A 20,278-nucleotide genomic window follows, 5' to 3' on the forward strand; every position below is an offset into this window, starting at 1 on the left:
ACGATGTGTTAAAAGATTCTCTGCCTTCACACTATCCATCTCAAAAAGTTCCTGTTTAAAGTCTTTTATATTCTATAAAGTACGTAGTTGGTTTTCATCCAATTGTATTTACTTCAATATTTATTTGGTTCCCCCATTAATAATGTCCACATCAGTTCACTTGTAGAATCCATTCTCACAGACCATTCTTGACTTTCTAAAGAAAACTTACGACTTCACAGAATTACATGCAATAAAATTTTTTTTCCAGTGGTGACATAAATTAACATTACATTTGCAGGCATATTTCCAGAATGAAAACGGAAATTCTCAAATGGTGTATACAGAAAAATCAAAGGTAGCTGTGCTCTTCAGACAGACTAACATAAGGATGGCTATTCCATTATATGATTGAATATTAATAGGATGCTTAGAAGACGCAAAGTCATATTCTAACTAGAGCCTCGTTACAATGCTACACTAGGGATTGTGCTAGCACAGTATTAGAGCTGAACAATTCTTTCATGATGAATTCTAAATTCCAACAAATCAGTCCTCACCTCATGAGTTGGCTCTAAGGCTCACAGACTTGCCTTATATTACAGTTGGGGCAAAAGTAGGGATTGTTACATCACAGCGCCGCAGCTTTCATGAATCAGTTTCTAGCAGCTACCCATGATACTGAACGTATTCAAATTTAATACAAGATTAATATTTGAAAACTGGTACAAGAGTCACCACAAATAAAAACTGATGGTAACTTTAATAATCTTATTTATTGCTTCATTACAAACATTAACGATCATTGGCTTGAAAAGGCTTAACCATGTGAATATTCAGAATGAGCTAGTGAAAAAGTAAAGCTGTATTCCACTCACATGTATTTTGAAACGTCCTTTAGTAGAACAATTATTATTACTGCATACAGAAAATAATTTACCTAATATTTTACCTAAAGGCAAACATGGCCGGAATTAAGAAATGTACTAAGGTTGGGACTTTTTGGCATAACTTTGCAGCTTTAACGTATGTACGTGAATCAGAGAAATGAAAAACAAATCGACTTTCTGTTAGTTACTAAAATTGCTGCTCTCTGCAGTCACCGATAAAACATAGGTATCAAGCTGAGGAACACATTTTATCTACCAGAAAAACACCTGGTCTCTCAGCAAATGTCACATGCAGGCATTTGACAGCTACTTTCCAAGTTGTACAATGTGGTCAGCAAACAGCTGGTTCTCTTGATCACCGTCGCATATTAGAAACTTTAGCCTCCTGCAAGGGGGTTTCACATGTTCCTTTTCCCAGGTAAGCTCTTTTCCCAGTATATTCTGTGCCATCTTCCATGAACTTTGCTTATTGGTTTGTTCCATTGAGATCTTTTCTTATGATTCAATTCCTCGAGTAGTTTGACATGAATCAACTTGCAAACACTTTTTTTTTCTGAAAAATTTTATTCATTGTGTAGAGAAGAAAAAGTGAAGCTTCTTTTCATAGATGTTAGCCATATACTATGGTAGACAGTGAAAATTAATGTCAGTAATGATTTCATTTAAAATGTTTTAGAATTTTCTCTCCATCTACTTGTCCTTGCATTTAGAGCTCGTTGTTATCAGTAATTCTAAATATTATTATAACTGGGTAAATTTATGGTGCAGAGAGGATAAAATGAATCAACTGGAAGTGAAAAAAGAAGAAAAGGCTAGAAAAAATATAAACAAGTAGTAACTCATTTGTAAAGCGAAAAAGATAATTTAAAGGAATAGGTTATCAAATTCCTATTTACCTCACAAATGGACTTACCCTTTACCCTTCTTTAAAGAATATTTACCATTGTTGCTTTGCCCATAAAATAGTGGATATTTAAATCCAATTGATGCCACAAAAGTGAGACTTAAAAATGAGGCCAGGCATTAAAAAAAACAAAAAAAAAAAAAACAAAAAAAAAACACCACACATTTAAAATCATAAAGTATTTACAATTGAATTTTGTATCCTATTAGCAAAATTAGTTCCTTAGTTCTAGCAATTACTGCTTTTTATTTTTCCCTGTACTAATACTGCCCAAAAGGCAGAAATGTCAAAACAATTAAAGGTTGCCATCAAAGATTCTCATTAAAAACAATTTAAATGCAGCTAATCGAGAGAAAAGCTGTGACGTCTGTTTTTCATTAGTTTTGATCCACTTGTTTTTATTTTTTTAAGAATAAGGATAAAAATTTCTGTCAAGTATCATTTTACCATTCATTAATCTAGATAATAAATCTGAGATTTGGCCTTGCCTCCAAAGTATTGGGTGATGTTTTCAATTTTCTGAGTATTTGAGATGATGTAGAAAAAAAGAGCAGCATAATTTCATACTCTCCATTAGATCTTTCATAAAAAGTTTGAAAGTAAAAAAAATTGAAAGATTCAGTTTAAAAAGAGAATACCTTTATTATAATATTAAATATGTGACTGAAAATAAGGTGCTAAAGCATTTCTTGTTTTGTTTGTAATCACATTTTCCAGGTAATGATTAAAATGCAAAAGAGAAACTCTGTTCAGCCTCTAAAAACACATAAATCATGTTCAAAAATCAAATCTTTATATTCTAATATTCAAAATTAATCAGGAACTGAAAACTACTTAAGAATATATTTGAAATCTTGAGTATGAGATTAAAAATTCTTACCCAGTATCAATGCTTACTCCTAAAACACAAGCATGCTGCATTTTACTTTCTTGAGTCTCTGTTACTACTCTTTTTATGTACTTACACTCTATCTACCTGAAAGTAAAACCATTAGATGAATTAATATATTGTCAGAAAATCCCTGGAACCTACCAATATACTGTTCTGGTTTTTGGAGTATTAGCCGTAACACTTAAAGTCTTCTGGAGAGCTTAAAAGACTTCCGGGTGGGAATAGCATCCTGTACCCCAAATAAAGATGAGAAAGTGAATTCTATCTCAAAAATGCTAAAGGAAGGGTGTGTGGATGACTCATTGGTTAAGCATCTGACTGTTGATCTTGTCTCAGGTCATGATCTCACAGTTCTTGAAATTGAGTTCCGCGTTGGGCTCTGCACTGACAGCCTGGAGCCTGCTTGGGATTCTCTCTCTCTCTCTCTCTCTCTCTCTCTCTCTCTCTCTCTCTCACTCTCTCTCTCTCTCTCTCTCACCCTGTCCCACATGCACTCTCTCAAAATAAGTAAATAAACTTTTTTAAAAATGCAAAAGGGGGGCAATATGAAAGTGCTCTTTAAAACAAACAAAACAACAACAACAACAATTTTTAAGTGGTGGCATTTTAAACTTCAATCCATACAGGTAAAATAAAACTCTGGTTATTAAGTCGCCCAAGAATAGGACCACAGAGTCATCACAGGTATTCTTTATGATTTCCAGCTTAATGAGCTGCCTATGAAAACAAGGAAAGCCACAAAACGTCAAAATGGGGCCATCAAAGTGAAACATAAGAAAACAAAAAACATGTCAGTATCAAGTGTGGTATGCAGTGTTGGTTGCCACAACTTAAGAAAAATACAAAACAATATAGGTTTTATCAAAAGGAGAAGACCAAGGAGTGTGGTAAGATTAGGAGCTTGGAATTCTACATCCTATTTTTTTTAATTGATCTATAAAAATCTGAAAAGCAAATCTCAAAAATCAGGTAAGAGAAGTCTGGAGTACTCAACAAAACTTCATACTTTCTAAGTTGAGCCCCTCTGTCCTCCTACTGTGTGACAAGGTTTATACAAAAGAGATGCATATTTACATACACGAGATATGTATTTATCCATACATACATATGTAAATGTGTGTGTGTGTGCATGTGTGTTTCAATTTGGCCTGACAAGTTGAGTAAAAAACAGAACAAGAAGAAAGGATAAATGAGTATTTTACGTAAATAAAAGAAAGCCATCACCAGATGATAGCTGGGGTCAGTTCACTGAGAAATAAGAGGTGTGGTTCTGATTACTTAAAAGAAATCCAATAGACCAACAGTAGTTGTGTTCTTCCAATGGCTTTACAGATGATAGCCCCTCTTTCTAGAATGAACCCCCATCCCCACCTCTTTCCTGAACCTGGTTAGCTCCTACTTCATCACGCAAGTACTTAAAGAAGTTTCACCTCTTCTAGAAGCTGTCCCCAGTGCCACAGTCTGTGTTAAGTAATGGTCTCTCCTGTCTTGTTCCTTGTCCCCAGGGTCTGCAAACCTCCTCCGGGTGGCAACCTGACACTGTGATGCGTCTCCCCCCAACGATGAGCGCTATGAGGAGAACCCTCTTCAGCTTTAGCACAGTAACTGCCATGGAGTAGGCATGTAATACATTTCTTGACCGATTCAATACATGAACGGTTGAGTGAATAAGCACATGTAAGAAAAATATAACCGTCTTCTTTGTTCAGGAGAAAGCTCTGAAACTTGTAGAACTGAGTGAATCATACTGGTGGGAATGGAATGGCTCCTTTTGGGTTAGTTCATCCAACATGAAATCTGTTGCTACAGGTTTTCGGATGACTCTGAAGCAACCTCTATGGAGAATACTTTAGCAGCAATATAATTTTTTATCAATCTGAACAACTGTGATAGAAGGGGCAAAGGTATAGCAAGTTCAGCGTCTTAACTGCAAGAATTGTACCACAGATAAGAAAAAAAGTTCACTGCTTTTTATTCGTATTTCTCCTATTTTTTGTTCTAGGGTAAGAAATATGAATGTCACCCAACATGTGGGAATAAAAGTGACATAAATTGTGTAAATGCACATCAGGACAAAAGGCCTTCCACCTTCTTGTCATGTCTTTCTCTTTCTTTCCTGTCCTTCCTTCCTTCTTTCTTCCTTCCTTCCTTCCTTCCTTCCTTCCTTCCTTCCTTCCTTCCTTCCTTCCTTCCTTCCTTCCTTCCTCCCTTCCTCCCTCCCTCCCTCCCTCTTTTTCTTTCTTTCTTTCCTCTTTTCTTGAAGTGTGGTTGACATACAATATTCTATTATTTCAGGTGTACAACATAGTGATTCAACATTTATATCCATTAGGAGTGGTCACCATGATAAATCTAGCTACTTTCTATCAATCACCATACAAAGTTGTTACATATTAACTATATTCCTTATAGTTTGTACATTGTATCTGTGTCTTTTTTTTTCTTCATTTTTTAGCTGTTAAGATTGCACCTCTTTATCCCCTTCCCCTATTTTGCCCATCTCTCCAGCCCCTCTCCTCTGCCAACTATCAGATTGTCCTCTTTATTCATAGGTCTGTTTCTGGTTTGTTTTGTTTTTTAGATTCCACATAGAAGTGAATTCATATGGTATTTCTCTCTCTGTGTCTGGCTTCTTTCACTTAGCATCATGCCCTCACATGCTTTCCTTTCAATCCTTGGCTTTTTCCCCCCTATTCTCTTGTTCGCCTTTTCTGTTTTGGCACTGGACTTTGTTTTGTGTGTGTGTGTGTGTGTGTGTGTGTGTGTGTGTGTGTGTGTGTTGTAATTATCACTGTCCCTTCATGATACCAAGCTGGAAGCAGAGAAGTATTATCATCACTAAATCTCCCCTTCCCAAAAGGACGCCCCTGCATCCAGATGCAGAATTCTTCCACTGTGCAGTACTTTGAAGTATCTTGAATACAGTCACCCAGACTAAACAGGACAGAAGCCCACAACATTGCAGAAATGTATGCAAAGTCGCTCAGTTGTGGTTGCTAGAATATTTACAGATTAACCTCTCATACAGCAACCTGACAAATCCAGGGCTGGCAGATGCAGAGATGCAAATATGTCCTAAATAGATCTTCAACTTCTAACCAAAGAACAGATTGCCTTATGTGTGTCTTATATGTGCTTATGAAAAGTATTTTTAAGCAGAGTATTTTTACGGGCCCAGAACATTATTTTTCCTCATGAAGGCCAAAGATTGGGAGAACAAATTGTATGATGACATTAAAATTATTTAAATCCTTCATGAATGTATGTGTGCTCATCTTTCCTGTACTTCTATTCTAGAAATACAAGTATTAAAATTTCAGATCCCATTAAGCCTGATTATACCTACCAGAAGTGAAATGAGAATCTTCTGAATAAAGAGGAGTCTGGGAACTAACTCAAGAAGTCAAAGATCATTTAACAAATTTTCTGAGAATTTACCATGGCCCAGTTTTTAGGTTAGTGACATAGTGGATTCAAAGATACATGAAATATATTCTGACTTCTGAGAATATGCAACATTATGAAGATAAGCAAATAAAAACTGGTATCCATAAGGTAGAATAAAATAAGTGACATAAAGGTTTGTTGACAATGTATAATTTCAATGCAACTGGAATTCTAAAATGCACTAGAGGAATGAAGGAAGGATTTCTGAGGGACCTTGAGAGATGACTACTTTTCTTGCCATTCTGCATGTCCCACTTTGCAAAACCTACTCACCACCATGCTTTAAACACTAGAGCTGATGACCCACAAAGGTCTATCTCCCAACCCAGATGCACTTCTCAGACCCAGACCTCCATCTCCAACCTCTGGTTAGGCATCTCCATGTTGCATCATACTCAGTATGCATCTGAGGATGCATCATACTCGGTCCAAGATGCATTATACTCAGTATGTTCAAAAACTCTCAGCTTCCCCCAGCCCCAAACCACATCCTGTGTTTCTATTTGGCAAATACTCAAAACCATCTGCCTGGGTTCTCAGTTTTGAGTCTTGGACCTGTCCTCTGCCTCACGCCTATCTTTGAACCAGATCTGATTTCTCTTTATTAAATGTGCTATCTTAAGTAAAGTCCTAAATTAAAACAGCCTGGAAACGAATCTCCTTGCCTCCATTGTGTGTACTTGCTTATTTTCCCAACAGAATGTTGCAAGGATTTACCTTCCTTCATATTTTTCTCTGCTGCCTAAAAAGCATTAGTGCCTTCTGTCCCTTCCATACAGAATATAGCCTAAACTTCTTGGCTGGCTAAATGTTAAGAGTCTGGCCCTTGCCTATGTATCTAACCATTTATCCTCCTCATTAGTACCACATGCAATAGCCATCCTGGAAACTTTCTTGCACACTCCTGCCTTTGCTTATGCTGACCCTCTCTGCCAACAGTGCCCTCCTCTCTAGGATGCCACTCTATGAAGACGTTTTATTTATCCTTCAAACACCACCTTATAAGAGCTTTCTTTGACCACTGTTTAATAGAGCAGCTCTCCCACTTTTCCCACCACTCGGTCCGATTACCCTGCTTTATTTTTTTCTTCATAACACTTTCCACATATTAAATAGCTCTTTGTTTAGTTCCTGTGTCCTGACTATAGAAGATAAACTTTTAAACTTTTAAAAAGATAACCAAACACATACTTGGGTGCTCAGTAATATTTGTTGAATTTGTTGAATGGAATCCTTCAGATACCATTCAATCTCATCTTTTCCGAGAGAGAAATAGTGCAGGGATAACAGTCTACCTCGCCTACCTGTGTTCAGGAATATTTCAATCCATTAGACTGAAGGGACTGTGGTTCACTCATATCTTTTAGCACAGAATGAACACTCAATACACGTATATTAAATGGAGTTGAATTTGACATAAATAGAGACCTCCACACAATTAAAGCCTTCTCCAATTTAGTGAAGGGAGATTATCTTTAGGATGGTACATAAGGAAGTAAATGAGAATGACTGAAACTTCAAATGATCTTCAGTTTCAGGATCTCCAGGAGAGAACTTCCTGACCCAAACAACACCTGGAAAAGCTAGGATCCTTCCTTATTTGGAATCGCCATTTTTCAGATTTGATGCTCTGTATGTTACTTTCATCTCTACCACACTGGCTGAGTCAGGTTTGAGTCTCTAACAAGCTCTTCCATTCCTGCCATAGACATCCCCATCCAGACCAAGTGAAATTCAGGGTAACTTAAAATCTTGAAGTGGCACAACTGTTTTTATAAGAATCCTTCAGGCTAATAGGAGCTAAAGTGATTTTTGGAGGGTTCTTTTTTATTTGGTTAGGTTATACTATTTTTTTAGGGTCAGGGATTCCCTTTCATGTTGAACTTTTCTATTAGATTATAACTTGGTGAATCCCATTTTATTTTACAGCTACACATCCAGTTAGACTCTATGCAGCTGGTGCATAATGCAGAATTGCAAAAGGTGGAAGGTTAAAGTTAGGGTCCAGAAGATCATTTGGACTGCTTGAACAAGTCATCAATATGAAGGAATATTTATTTTTCAGATGACCAGAGTTGTGAAAAAAAAACATAAGGGATTGATTCCACAATGACACAAATTTGTTTTTTTATGCATGCAACAAAAATTTATTAAGCACCAAACTACATACAAAGCACAATAGTAGTGGGGCACCTGAATGGCTCAGTTGGTTAAGCGTCTTGATTCTTGATTTCAGCTCAAGTCATGATCTCACGGTTCGTGAGTTCGAGCCCCACAACTGGGCTCTGGGCTGACCACGCGGAGCCTGCTTGGGATTCTGTCTCCCTTTCTCTCTGCCCCTCCCCTGCTCACTCTATCTCTCTCTCAAAAATAAATAAAGATGAACTTAAAAGAAAAAGCACAATGGTAGACTAAAATGTAATAAAACATGGTCTCTGTCCTCAGAGAGAATATACTCCCTACCAAATATTTCCTTTTTTATAAGCAAGTGAGTTTGATGTGGAACATCTTAATTTTTCTTTTTAAAACTAATCTAATGGAATCACTATTTTATGATTATGAACAAATTACATTCTCAGAACTCTGATGCTACAGAAATCTAATTATTAATAAAGAGGCCACTGTCCTCCAGGATGTGAGTGATTGTGAAAGCCCCTTCCCCCACTAAAATTTTAGGATTCAGTGACTACTGAACTCCCTAATATGGGCACCTGGGTGGCTCAGTCAGTTAAGCCTTCAACTCTGGATTTCAGCTCAGGTCATGATCTCACAGTTCCTGGGTTCGAGCCCCATGTCAGACACCATGCTGACAGTGCAAGCCTGCCTGGGATTCTCTCGCTCTCCCTTTCTCTGACACTTCCCTGTTCCCACTCCCTCTCTCTCTCTCCCTCAAAATAAATAAATAAACTAAAAAAAAATTAAAAATGAATAGGAAGATGACATTGCAAGCCTTTACGAAGTTGTATGAAGAAACAGTATAATTTGGAGATACAGACAAAAGTGATATTTACTTCTTATCTGACACCTGCAAAAATATTGATTCTTCTAACTTTGTTTTGTGAAAACACCTTTCATGGTAAGCAGATTTAAAAATCCTTGAGTGTCTTCAGTGCTACAAATCACATAGTTCAATACTCTGGATAAACTGCCTGTTGTTCAAACTGTCTAGGCCAATTCTCAATCTTGCATTTATAACAAAGAATTGAATTCCCCTAGATCAAAAATCAATTCCATACTCTATAAAAGTTACACCTTAATTTAGAAAATAAAACTATTTAATTTAAAATATAGTTTTATAAAATTGTATTAAACCAACTGATGTTTGATCAAATACCTATTCATTTTAATAGGTTACTAAATCAATAGCAGCTTGCTTATGTATGTGAAAATTTCGGAAGAAATAGGGGCAAAGCATTTGACATTAAATATAATTAATATTTTTCTAGATTTGAACATAACATAGCTTTAAGGTACAAAGTACCCAAGTCTAATCCTTCGGGTACAGTTGCATTTTCAGTCAGTAATCAAACATTCTCAGGGCAAAAGAAATCTGCCGCTAGATACTTATTCTTAAGAGAGCAAATACCTTCGGCAGCCCTGTTGTTCCAGACGTGTAAAGAATATACAGCGGATGTTCTGAAAGAACAGGAACACAATCATGTGACTGTGCTTTGGCCATCTCTTCATCCCAATCAAGGTCACGACCTGGAGCCAAGGGAACGGTCTCCTGCACAGAAAGTATACAGGAATATGCACTGAACAGAGGAGGTTAAGTCAGGAGAACAATGCAGACTGGCTAAATCTGTATTAGTCTGAGCATACGATTGGAAATCTAGGCCTATATAGCACTAACTAGCAGATTTAAGACTATATATTTCAAGGTCATGACTTAAAATAAATATTCCTAAAAAGTCCAACAGTTTGATGTTGGCTTCAACAAAAGAACATGTTTTATTCACATCTAAGGAAATATGTAAGAAATTCAATGTGATGCAGTCATGTTTTCATCAACAGTCAGAGCTTAACGAACAGAGGTTCATGTTTTCCATAAACATACATACACCATTAACTTTATAAACCAGTTTCTATTTTTATAACTTTTCTTCTTTTACTTTGGAACTAAAGTCTTCATAATACAGTATCAACTAACCCATTAAAATTTTTCTTTATATAAGGGCAACTTAGCACTAACACTGAGGCCATCTTCCCAAATGAGGAAACATTAAATCATTTTCAAGGGTGGAGGAGAAATCTATTTTTGCTTTTTCAAGAACAAAATTAATTTTGAAAACTAATGAGTGTATGTGACATATCTAGAATGCTACCCAATTTTTCCCACAAGTCATTGATTAATATGGCAGACTTGTTTGTTTTCTTTTTTGTTCCTAGAACTGAGCTCTGTGTTATAAACCTTATGATAATAGTCATGACTTGGTCAGAGACACCTTAAAAAGAATTAGACCTCTTTATTTAAGATGGCGCCAATGAAATAAGCCAGATAGATAAAGAGTAGGGAAGTGGCTTATGGGAAAATTATTCTAATGGAGGGTCACAGCTATGTAAATAGAATTAAGACTCAGTACATGTCTAATTATTTTCTGAAATGTAACTAAGCTCCAGATGACACACCAGAAAGTTTACATTTGGGGAATTTACTAGTATAGGCTACACATTCCTCAGTGAGGGTTAGTAAGATCCACCACCTAAAATGTATGTACCCATTCATTTCATCCAGGTGATCCCTGGGTGAAGCCCAGAGACTCTGAGGGATTTAGAAAAGCCAGGCCACTTCCATTCTTCAGGGTCCTTAATATATTAATCGGGGTTGTAAAAAATGATCATGTATTTAAATGAGTACATTTAAAAAATAACACTTAAATATGTCACAAATAAAATGCCTCTGTGAATAAATAATAATAGATAACCATCAGAACAGAACTTCATGAAGATGAAGTTTAAGGCCCAATTGTCTTCTCCAGCCTCACTCTGATGGAGCTGGAATGTACCAGAGATAAATAAAAATAGTTAACTGTAACCCAGTTGTATATTTCCAGTTGTTTTTATGAATCAGATAAACACAACAAATTTCAAATTACCAAGCCTCTGACATTACAATCACAGACCCATAAAAAAATTATCACACCCTATAATGAAAAATGTCAATTGGAGGATCACAAAATTTTTTACAGATGAACACAATGAGGACTTGAATGAATGGTTTTTCTTCAGGCTAAGAAAATCCTCTACAGGCGTATGTAAAGAAGATTTGACAAAAGGAAGAGAGGGAAAATCAGCATTAGCTTTTACATCTGTAGATGTGTCCTGTTATCGTTCCTAAAGAGTAATATTGGCAGAGCACCAGAGTTGACTGATGTGATATTCCTTTGATTCTGTCGTTGCCTGCTTGAGGCTTAGGAGTGGCAGCCAGGTTTTTACCTCCTTTGGCAAAAACGCAATCCTGATTAATGAGACACACCGCCGAGCCTCATAATTTGTGTTTCTAAGCTGAAAGCAAATCCAGTCCATTGAGCTCAATTACTAACTAAACAGCAGGCCTACTATAAAGGACAGGAGACATCCAAAGCCCTCATCTAAAATAAAGACAAGTTGGGGTGCCTGGGTGGCTCAGTCGGTTAGGCATCTGACCCTTGATTTCAGCTCAGGTCATGATCTCAGGGTTTGTGAGATGGAACCCCAATCAGGGTCCATGTTGACAATGTAGAGCCTGCTTGGGACTCTCTCTCTCTCTCCTTTTCCCTCTCTCTGCTCCTCCCCTGCTTGTATGCACGTGCTCTCTCACTCTCGCAATAAAGAAATAAACTTTAAAAATAAAATAAAGATAAGTCAAAATAGAGGGAAGAGCCTCAAGAAAAAGGGAAAGTATGCCATTTTGGGAGGGAGGGATGGAGCAGTGGGTCTGTACCTATTAGCAGGAAAGAGAAGAGATGTGCATTAGAAAAATCTGAATAAGAAACTTGCATACCCATATTCAGTGTGTTTACTGAATATGTAAACATATGAACAAGTAAAAGAAATAGTATATATCTTGTTGGGTAAAAGTCATCAAACCAAGTTCAAATTGTGGCCTCAATTATTGGCTGTGACTTTGAGCTATGACCTCTCCATAACTCGGTTTCTTCATTCGCAAAATGGGACCAGTAATAGCACCTACTTCATTCGTTTGTGAGAATTAAATAAGAAGTATTTGAAAGTACTTAGCTTTGGGCATAGCATAAATTCTTTACAAATTCATGACTTTCTGTATGTGTGAATGTCCCACACATACAAGATTAGCACACACATACTCACAGAAACACCTGTGTGTATGGGTATGTGTTCCTACCTTTCCTCTAACCTCCTCATACCCCAAGCCTCTTTTATTGCTAACTTTGTATTCCTTAACTTAACAGCAACAGGCCTTTTTTAAAAAAAATATGCTTGAGGGCATCTGAAAGAAACTCAAAATTCTTTGAGACAGTAAGAATATTAAAATCATTGAGGGACGTGGTTCATAACCACAGACTACTAAAACTTTACACAGGAATTTAATGTGGTAATGGGAATTGCTAGGTGGTAACCAAAGTGACATAGCTTTAATGCTTTCTCTTCTTGTATCCTGTCATTTAAGCATTTTCTGCAGATAACCTCTCAAGAGTTCCATAACATTACATGATTCTTTGCACTCTTATAATTTTTCTTCTGCAAAAAATTTTAAACTGCTAGGAACCCAAGATGGTTCTACTATAAATTGCTGACACTTGCTTGGATATAGAAATAAGGTGATCATTAGATCAAATTTACTAGGAAAAGCACTGTAAAATATATTCATTTTCTGTATTATACTGCTTTTTCTTCCTTCATGGATCAAGAATAATTTATGTGCTTAGAATATTCATATTTTGTTTTCTTGAACATAGTTTTTATTTCTAGACTAAATGCCTTCTCTAAAGTTATTGAAAGACAAATTTTATATACAAATAATCATACCTCTCCACGAGGCAGGATAGCTGGGGGATCAAGCACGTAGTCAGAATGCATGTGTTCAGATCATGACTCTGACACCAGCTGGGCAAGTTATTTTATCGCTGTTCACTGAATTTCTCTTCCATAAAATAGGAATAATGCTATCACCTGGCTCACAAAGTTGTCAGAAAGATTTTTCAAAAACCATTAATTACCAGAATATCAAAAATCATATGGTAAGCAGCCAGTGTTTGTTAAAATTACCATTATTGTTATAATTTAAATTAATATATGGCACCACAATAGATTCTGCAGAGAATCCAATTCATCAACATGACATATTATTACTATATGTATTTCAATCTTAATGTTTTAATCCAGTTTTTAAAAATTTTTTAATGTTTATTTATTTTTGAGTGACAGAGAAAGAGACAGTGCAAGCAGGGGAGGGGCAGAGAGAGAGAGAGACACAGAATCTGAAGCAAGTTCCAGGCTCTGAGCTGTCAGCACAGAGTCCAACATGGGGCTTGAACACAGGACCTGCGAGATCTGAGCCGAACTCAAATGCCCAATTGGCTGAGCCACCCAGGCGTTCCTAAGCTAGTTTTTTTCCATAAAGACAGAAAACATCATTCATACCTTTTTCAGTTTTTATTTTTTTTCCAAAATTGTGACATTCAGGAAGTATATTAAATGGTCTATAAATCAAGTATTTCATAAGGTCAACACTAGAATAATCCTTAGTGCATCACCATACGCAAGAACCAAATTCCATATTCAGATTACCATATTTGGACGATTATAAATGAGAACATGATCTGGTTTGTGTTGTCCTAGTGTCAGTGCTTCTTCTAGAAGTGGTATGTATTCTACTCTCCGTCCGGGTTCAATCCCAAAGGATGCTGTAACAACCACCTTGGGCTACAATGGAAAAAATGACAGTAATTGAGAAAGTTTAACAACACCAATTAAGGTAATCCCAATATTTTAGGTGCAGATTGGCAATTTGACATTTCTAAAGAAATGTTTTAATGATTCTGTTCTTTATTGAATAAATGGCTTGAAAACAAAAAATTCATTTGTAAATGTTGTAGACCTAACAAATTCCACACAGATTTAACCTGTTTGAAACTACAAGTTCAGTGAGGCTTTGGGCTAGTGAGTATGAGCTGTTAAAAAATACTTTCCAGGGGCGCCTGGGTGGCGCAGTCGGTTAAGCGTCTGACTTCAGCCAGGTCACGATCTCGCGGTCCGGGAGTTCGAGCCCCGCGTCAGGCTCTGGGCTGATGGCCCAGAGCCTGGAGCCTGCTTCCGATTCTGTGTCTCCCTCTCTCTCTGCCCCTCCCCCGTTCATGCTCTGTCTCTGTCCCAAAAATAAATAAACGTTGAAAAAAAAAAAATTAAAAAAATAAATAAATAAATAAAAAATACTTTCCAGGGGCACCTGGTGGTTCACCTAGTTAAGCCTCTGACTTTGGCTCAGGTCATGATCTCAGGGTCATGAGTTGAAGCCCCGCATCAGGCTATCAGCGCAGAGCCCGCTTGGGATCTTCTGTCCCCTTCTCCTCTGCCCCTCTCCCCCCAACCCTCAAAAATAAACATTAAAAATTTTTTTAAATAAAAAATACTATCCAAAGAATTCATGAAACCAGATAGACTTGCCCTGAACCAGTGAAATGCAAACCTAGGGGCCCCTCACTTACTGAGACCTTTGTACCCACTGGTTATTGTGACCTTGTAGTATTTCTCAGGTGGGGAGAGCCAGCCAATTGCTATCAGGAAGCATTACTACATTTTTAAATGTCAGCATCTCTCCTTAAATGTGACCACAGAAAAAGGGCTCGAATCTCTGATTTTTCTTTCGCAATTCTTTTCTCATTGCCAAATACTATATTTGTAATTTTGTTGTATTTTTCTTAAAAGGGCCCCCAAATGATTTAATCTTCAAGCCCCACAAGCCTGAACCTACTCCTTAAGATACACTTGGTAACTTCTCTTTGCCTGACAACTTTCTAGTCTCCTTCAAGATATACAGAGATGTAGCCAAAAGGAGTCACTGAAAGCTTAAGAAGTTAGGCTTAATCTCCATTCTGGGCAGGCCTCAGATGCCCTACTATAGTCAAATGTTCCCTCAGCCACACACTGCACAGGAAGCTCTCTGAGGCCAAATCTGGATCCCATTTATCTCTTTGTCTTCTATGCCTGGTACAATGCTTGCTTGCCATACGGTAAGCTCTCAAATGTTTTTGGAACTGAACCAAAATTCTCATTAATTTGCAGAAACAAACATGTCTTTATTCTTTTAAGTACACTGTTTCTTCACCAAGAAATCCAAAGCAAAGGAGGCAGCTAATAAATTATTCAAGAGACAGATAATCAATCCAAGACAGTGCATCTATTCCTGAATTCTGATTTCTAGTTACAATACATTTCATCTAGGGAAGGTTTATATTATACCAAGTATATGCATATATCATTACTGTCTGCTTTTTGAATATCATTTAATATTCATGGAGCTGAGGCTCAGTGCAGTTACATAGCTTGCCCCAGGTTACAAGTAGTGGAATCAGAAAGAGGGCCAGTTTTGTCTGATTACAGAACCTGTCTCTTCCCACTATATCAAGCTACCTTTTAAAAGACACACACACACACAAAGGAAAGAAAACAAAAATAAGTCTTGTTTCCTTTTATTATATTTTTAAAGATCCAGCATTTGAATAGAATTCACATTTTACTATCTGTAATACTCACAAAAATAACTCCAGGCAATATTTCCTAAGATTAGAATTCAGAATAAATGAAAGTAAGTTCCATATCAAATTAAAAATATATAGAGAATATATCAAAACTTGAATAATTTAATAAACTCTAAATTAGAACCTTCATCTTGAAAAAGAATCCTTTCTAAATTTCTATTAACGGCCTTTTATTGGAGGCTCTATTTAGTCTAGACTGACTTGTTAGGGTACTGTACATTCTTCCCATCGTCAGCCGGTAACATAAAGTTTTTCTTGAGCCAGTTTATTTGAAAATCCTGACATCAAAATCATTCCTGATTTCAATCATTCTTGAGTAATTCTATCCAACTACCTCAGATATATATCTCTGTCTTCTCACCTTTAATTTGACCTGCTCAAAGGTCTTGCCCATAGGAATATACACTCATTGCCTAAGCTGCTTAGCAAGGTTGTGTGTGTGTGTGTAATGAAAACTTAGCAAGTGATATAGTAAACATTTTATAAATCCTTATTTTTATTTATCTAAATTTCCCCACATCATATACATTTTTTAAAAAGGAAATAATATATCTCATTCTTTTATCCAAATGGTGTTAAGGATTTCTTTAGTTAAAAAACTGGAGTCTATAGCTTCGTTGGAGAAGCCCCCAAATGCCCGCTGGTTTCCAGGTCAGTGACTGACTGATATTTCCCCCTAGATTTACCTTCATAAGCACTAATTCAACAAGTTTAAAAAAGAGAGGGGAAAAAAATCTATCTAGTTAGTCCACAAGCCAGCTTCCTAGTTCTAATAACTGATCTATTACAAGATGAAGTCAGATATGCAAACCCTCACTGTCTATCTCGCACTAATATCAGATATTAGTTCCCTTGTTAGGAATGTCTCATCTCGGATTTATGGAACTCTGAAAGCCAACCATCTCTTACTCCCATAACGACCTTCCTTCCTTAATCTTCCCACTGCTATTACTCTGCTGCACATTACCCATCACTTCACAAACAGATCACGTGCCAAAATGTCTTCTTCCACCCTCCCCTCTCCCCCATTCATGTTATTTGCAAGACCTTCCTCCTCTTAGCATTGCCTACAACAAGACACCCACCTGCTCAAAAACGTTGACAGGTCAAGGTCTACAGCACCCAGTTCAGACAAAAACTGACTTTGCAAGCTTACCATCTCTCCCTCTCTGGGCTCCTCAGTCTCTTCACTGTCCTCCAAATGAATTTTACCCTTTCCTTTTGAATGCTGGACTCATAGTCTTTTTTTCTTCTTTTGGATCCCCTGACATCATTCTCTTCAACTAGCTGAATCTTGGCCAAGATCTAACCCAAATCTCACCTCTAGGAAGTCTTCTTCAGCCACCCCAACTAAAAGAAATCACTCCTTCCTCTAAGTCAGGGGTCTACGAATGACAGTTGAGAGCCGAACTCTGCCTACAGCATGTTTCTGCAAAGCTTCATTGGGACACTGTCATGCCCTCTGCTTATGTAGTGTCTAAGGCTGCTTGTGTTCTACAACACCACAGCTGAGTACTTGCTGCAGCCACTTGTAAACCACAATGCCTAAAACATTTACTTTCTGGTAACTTGCCAGAATAAAGTTTTCTGACTCATAGAGGGACGATAGCTAACCTTTTTTTAAATGAGTACTATATACCAGGTACTGTGTTGAATGCTTTCAATGTAATATCTCAATCATCATTTCACAACAGCCTAATCAAGCTTGTTATCCTAGTACCCCCATTTGAAGATGTAACTCCACCCCTACTGGCACCCCTCTTAACCACTGTGTGGTGGTATACCACCATTCCTGGACGTGTGTAAATTATAAAACTTTAATATGCGTTCCATCCATTTGATAAGTATGACTCATTATCCGGATTGAAGGACAGTACCTGGCATATTGTGGGAAGTTAATAAATATATGGTAAGTGAATAAATTGGTTATTAGTTATTTTCCCTGTATGTCTTATATACCCATATACATGGCAAGCTAACTTGAGAAGTATATACCTAATCTTCTATTTTACATCCCTCACAGCATCTAGCAAGATGTTTTTCACATAAAACTGACCCCAAAATAAAATTTGGTGTGTGGTGTGTGTGTGTGTGTGTGTGTGTGTGTGTGTGTGTGTGTATGTATGTGTATGTATATATATGTATGTATATATGTATATATATGTATATATGTATATGTATATGTATATATGTATATATGTATATATATGTATGTATGTATATATATGTATGTATGTATGTATGTGTGTGTATATGTATGTATATACACACACACACACACACACAAAGTGAAATGCAAACCTAGGGGTGTATATATATATATATATATATATATATATATATATATATATATACTTTAAGCATCTCATTGGAAAGGGGAATCTAGTAAGTACAGAGCACTTCCAGATGGTTCCTTCACAGATAACTATGGCTGTACTACACATAGCTACTACTTGATTTCTCCAAATAAAGCACTTACCTTTGCATGGTCAATACGACTACTTAGTTCTTTGGATGCAAATCCCCCAAATATGAGACTGTGGATGGCTCCTATTCTTGCACATGCCAGCATGGTATACATCGCCTGCGGTATCATGGGCATGTAGATAACCACAGTGTCACCTTTTTTGACACCATGCTTGACCAAAACACCAGCCAGCTTAGAGACCTACAACAAAATCATTACATCAGCAAAGTGTTTTCTGTGTTATTTCACTAGACTTCTAAGTTAAGACAGTAACACAAGAAGTTGATCATCCTCTTGGTAGTGGATTAAAGAAGCCTGAGTAACACATATTTGATGATGATGTGAGCTTAGACAGTGAGAGTAATAACAGTAATAACAAACAGTATGACAATAATTGACTATGAACCAACTTATTATTATTATGCCACATGAACTCTATGGCCTAAATTTGCTTAATTATTAATTCAGCAACATATTTACTGAGCAACTATGATGTACCAGACACTGTGTTTAGAGTTAGGAACATAATGATGAAAAACAAACACACAGATATATCCCCATGGAGCTTTTATTCTAAAGGGCAAATCTGTCAAGTGAACAGAAAAGTAAAACAATGGCAAATTTAGACATACATTGGGTTAACTATTAAAAGAGACAAGAACATGTTAGGAAAGAAAACATATCATCTACTTATAAGGTAAGTAAGATAGATTCTGTTATTATTATTCTTATTTTAAATACAAGGTAGCTGAGACTCAGATATAATAAACAGCTAACTCAGAAGCCAAGAGGTAGTAAATACAGCCAGGATACCATCACAAATATTTTGACCTCATATTCTTTGCCCTTTCTATTGCTTCGAGCCAATTATTTTTTCTTTAAAGTTTTTTATACTAATTATCTATACAAAGTGACTGCCCTGTACATTGAGACCAAACATACAAACTTTGCTTAAATTTTAACATGTGTTTTGGAAATTAAAACAGGTTACGAAAAATACACCCAGACCTATGAAAAAGAAGTTCAACATTCTGTCACTTAAAAAATGTATATTGAGCACCTGTATATGGCAGACATTATTTTCTGATACACCAGTAAACAAAACAGGACAAAGATCTCTTATGGTTTAGCAGAAGAAATACAATAAACATAATTAGTAAGTGATCTATTATGTGAAAAGGTAGTCAGTGCTGTTGGGGGGGGAGGGCAGGACAAAATGGAGGGATTGAGAACACAGAAAATGTAATTCTCAATGGGAAGGTGAGGGTAGACCTCATTCAGAAAGGAGCACTTTAGCAAGGAATGTAAAAGTTAAGAATGAGTGGAGTATACTATTTCAGACAAAGAGAACACCAACACAGAGGTGTGAGGGAGATCATTTGTGATGTGATGGAGGAAAAGCAAGGAGACTAGGGAGCTGGAACAGAAAGAACAAGTGAGAAAGTGGTCGTAGATCAGGTCAGAGAGCTAACGAAAGGACTGTAGAGGTCCAGTGGGCAACTAGAAGGACTTTGGCTTGCCTTTGGATGTGGCTGCTCAAGATAATGAACAGAGGAGACCTGAGACAAGGAATTGGGCCGCAGGGCTATTTATATGGATCCTTTCATTTTATTCTGCCTTTCCTAATTTTTCAACAATTTGAAAGGATTTGGGATCCTGATAATTCTTCCTTTTTCTCTTTATTCCCTTCCTCTGTGCAGAGGGGGAAAGATGTGGTCAAAATTAAGGGCTCTGGTGAAAGACAGAAAGTAACAAATAGCTATCTTAGTGTTTTATTCTCTCCTATTTGCATGGTATAATTTAGTGCTATTTTTTAAGAACTCAAAGCTGCCCAGCATCAAGTTATGAGAAAGATACACCAAAGTGATATAATCATGAACTTTAATTCTTTCTGGAGCTAAAGACCAAAATAAACACTGGAATGTTCTATCCAAATCCTCAGTGTGCAATCCATGCAGAAAAGTACCATGCTCTGTGATC

General features: G+C 36.8%; 1 protein-coding gene and 1 long non-coding RNA gene across 5 annotated transcripts in view; one reads left to right on the forward strand and one right to left on the reverse strand.

The window, feature by feature from the left end:
* The window catches only part of LOC112863452 (uncharacterized), a 90,007-nt gene extending 84,092 nt beyond the window's left edge, over window positions 1–5,915 (forward strand). For 3 of the 4 annotated variants that reach the window (XR_015253464.1, XR_015253462.1, XR_003223893.2), the window contains one exon: window positions 4,171–5,915. This is a non-coding gene — a long non-coding RNA (uncharacterized LOC112863452). The remainder of the gene's footprint in view (window positions 1–4,170) is intronic. The other variant, XR_015253463.1, reaches the window with a different exon arrangement.
* The window catches only part of ACSS3 (acyl-CoA synthetase short chain family member 3), a 156,318-nt gene that overhangs the window by 87,511 nt on the left and 48,529 nt on the right, over window positions 1–20,278 (reverse strand). The window contains exons 3-5 of the mRNA XM_025926555.2: window positions 18,311–18,499; window positions 13,862–13,996; window positions 9,699–9,839 (exon numbers count right to left, since the gene is read on the reverse strand). Of these exons, the coding sequence (XP_025782340.2) occupies window positions 9,699–9,839; window positions 13,862–13,996; window positions 18,311–18,499 (465 nt within the window). The remainder of the gene's footprint in view (window positions 1–9,698; window positions 9,840–13,861; window positions 13,997–18,310; window positions 18,500–20,278) is intronic.

This window comes from Puma concolor, chromosome B4 (assembly GCF_028749965.1).
Source record: "Puma concolor isolate L17-30 chromosome B4, mPumCon1.1.hap2, whole genome shotgun sequence".
Taxonomy (NCBI): domain Eukaryota; kingdom Metazoa; phylum Chordata; class Mammalia; order Carnivora; family Felidae; genus Puma; species Puma concolor.